Source organism: Helobdella robusta, assembly GCF_000326865.2.
Source record: "Helobdella robusta unplaced genomic scaffold HELROscaffold_53, whole genome shotgun sequence".
Lineage (NCBI taxonomy): Eukaryota > Metazoa > Annelida > Clitellata > Rhynchobdellida > Glossiphoniidae > Helobdella > Helobdella robusta.
The window spans coordinates 675,295-676,230 of record NW_008705278.1 but is presented as its reverse complement, the minus strand read 5'-3'; the positions used below and the strand labels follow the sequence as shown (position 1 = coordinate 676,230).

At 26.5% G+C, this 936-nt stretch overlaps 1 protein-coding gene across 1 annotated transcript in view; it reads left to right on the top strand.

Moving 5' to 3' along the window:
* Positions 1-879: 879 nt before the first annotated feature.
* Positions 880-936, top strand: part of HELRODRAFT_179300 (hypothetical protein) — a gene marked incomplete at both ends in the record, with an annotated part of 3,269 nt that continues 3,212 nt past the window's right edge. Inside the window, one exon of the mRNA XM_009028144.1 lies at positions 880-902. Coding sequence (XP_009026392.1) covers positions 880-902 — 23 coding nt within the window. The remainder of the gene's footprint in view (positions 903-936) is intronic.

Sequence of the window (936 nt, the reverse complement as noted above, 5' to 3'; positions counted from 1 at the left end):
AAATATTGAAATAAAACCTTTTTTGGGTAAACATTGATGAATAACACAACTAAAATTATTTTATTGAGTTTTGTATTTATTCTCTTTAAAAAAACTTGAAACATAACTTATATACTGCATGAAAAACCAAAATAAGAAAGTTAATTAAATTATATTTAAACTCTTAAAAAATAATTTATTATCTACGTTTAATGCTAACAACTGTTAAATAATAATAATAATGGATGGTTGTGCGTTGGACTGTCTTAATGGTTTCAGACAGAGCTTAAATATTATCACTTGGGATTAATTCTTCGTGAATGCGTGTGTGTGTGTGTGCTTGTGTGTGTGTGTACGCTGATAGATTTATTTATCTCAATGTGTGTGAGTGTGTGTGTGTTTTTTTGTGTGTGTACGTGCGGGCCAATGAATCATTTGTGTTTGTATATGTTAAATAAAAGCATTTTGTTGAAGTAGTGAATGGCTTGTTGTAGCCGAGAATGTTCGTGCATAACTCAATTTTAATAATATCTTATTTTTTAATAAGAACTATTAAGTTTTCAAAGTTATCATCAAACACTTTAAAGTAGAAGTTTAAATATTTAAGTTTCATAAGCATTAATAAAAATAATAATATAACAAACTTTTATTCAAGATTCTGTTTTGACGTATTTCAAATGATATACATCGTGTCACATGTCTCAAGAATTGTTGTATGAAAACTATTCAGCACATTAATCGAATTGTTTTTCAAAAAATGATGACCACTACAAAATAATTTTAAAATTTTACACTTTGAGATTCTATTAAATATGTGTAACCTTATAGAACAATCGAGAAGTTTATATAAAAGAAGTTTACACAACATTTTTGAAGCTTTCTAGAACAGTTTTTTAAAATATGTACCTAAAACTTCAAATACAGTCAGTTATGCCAGCTTTATACACTGCTAACTAA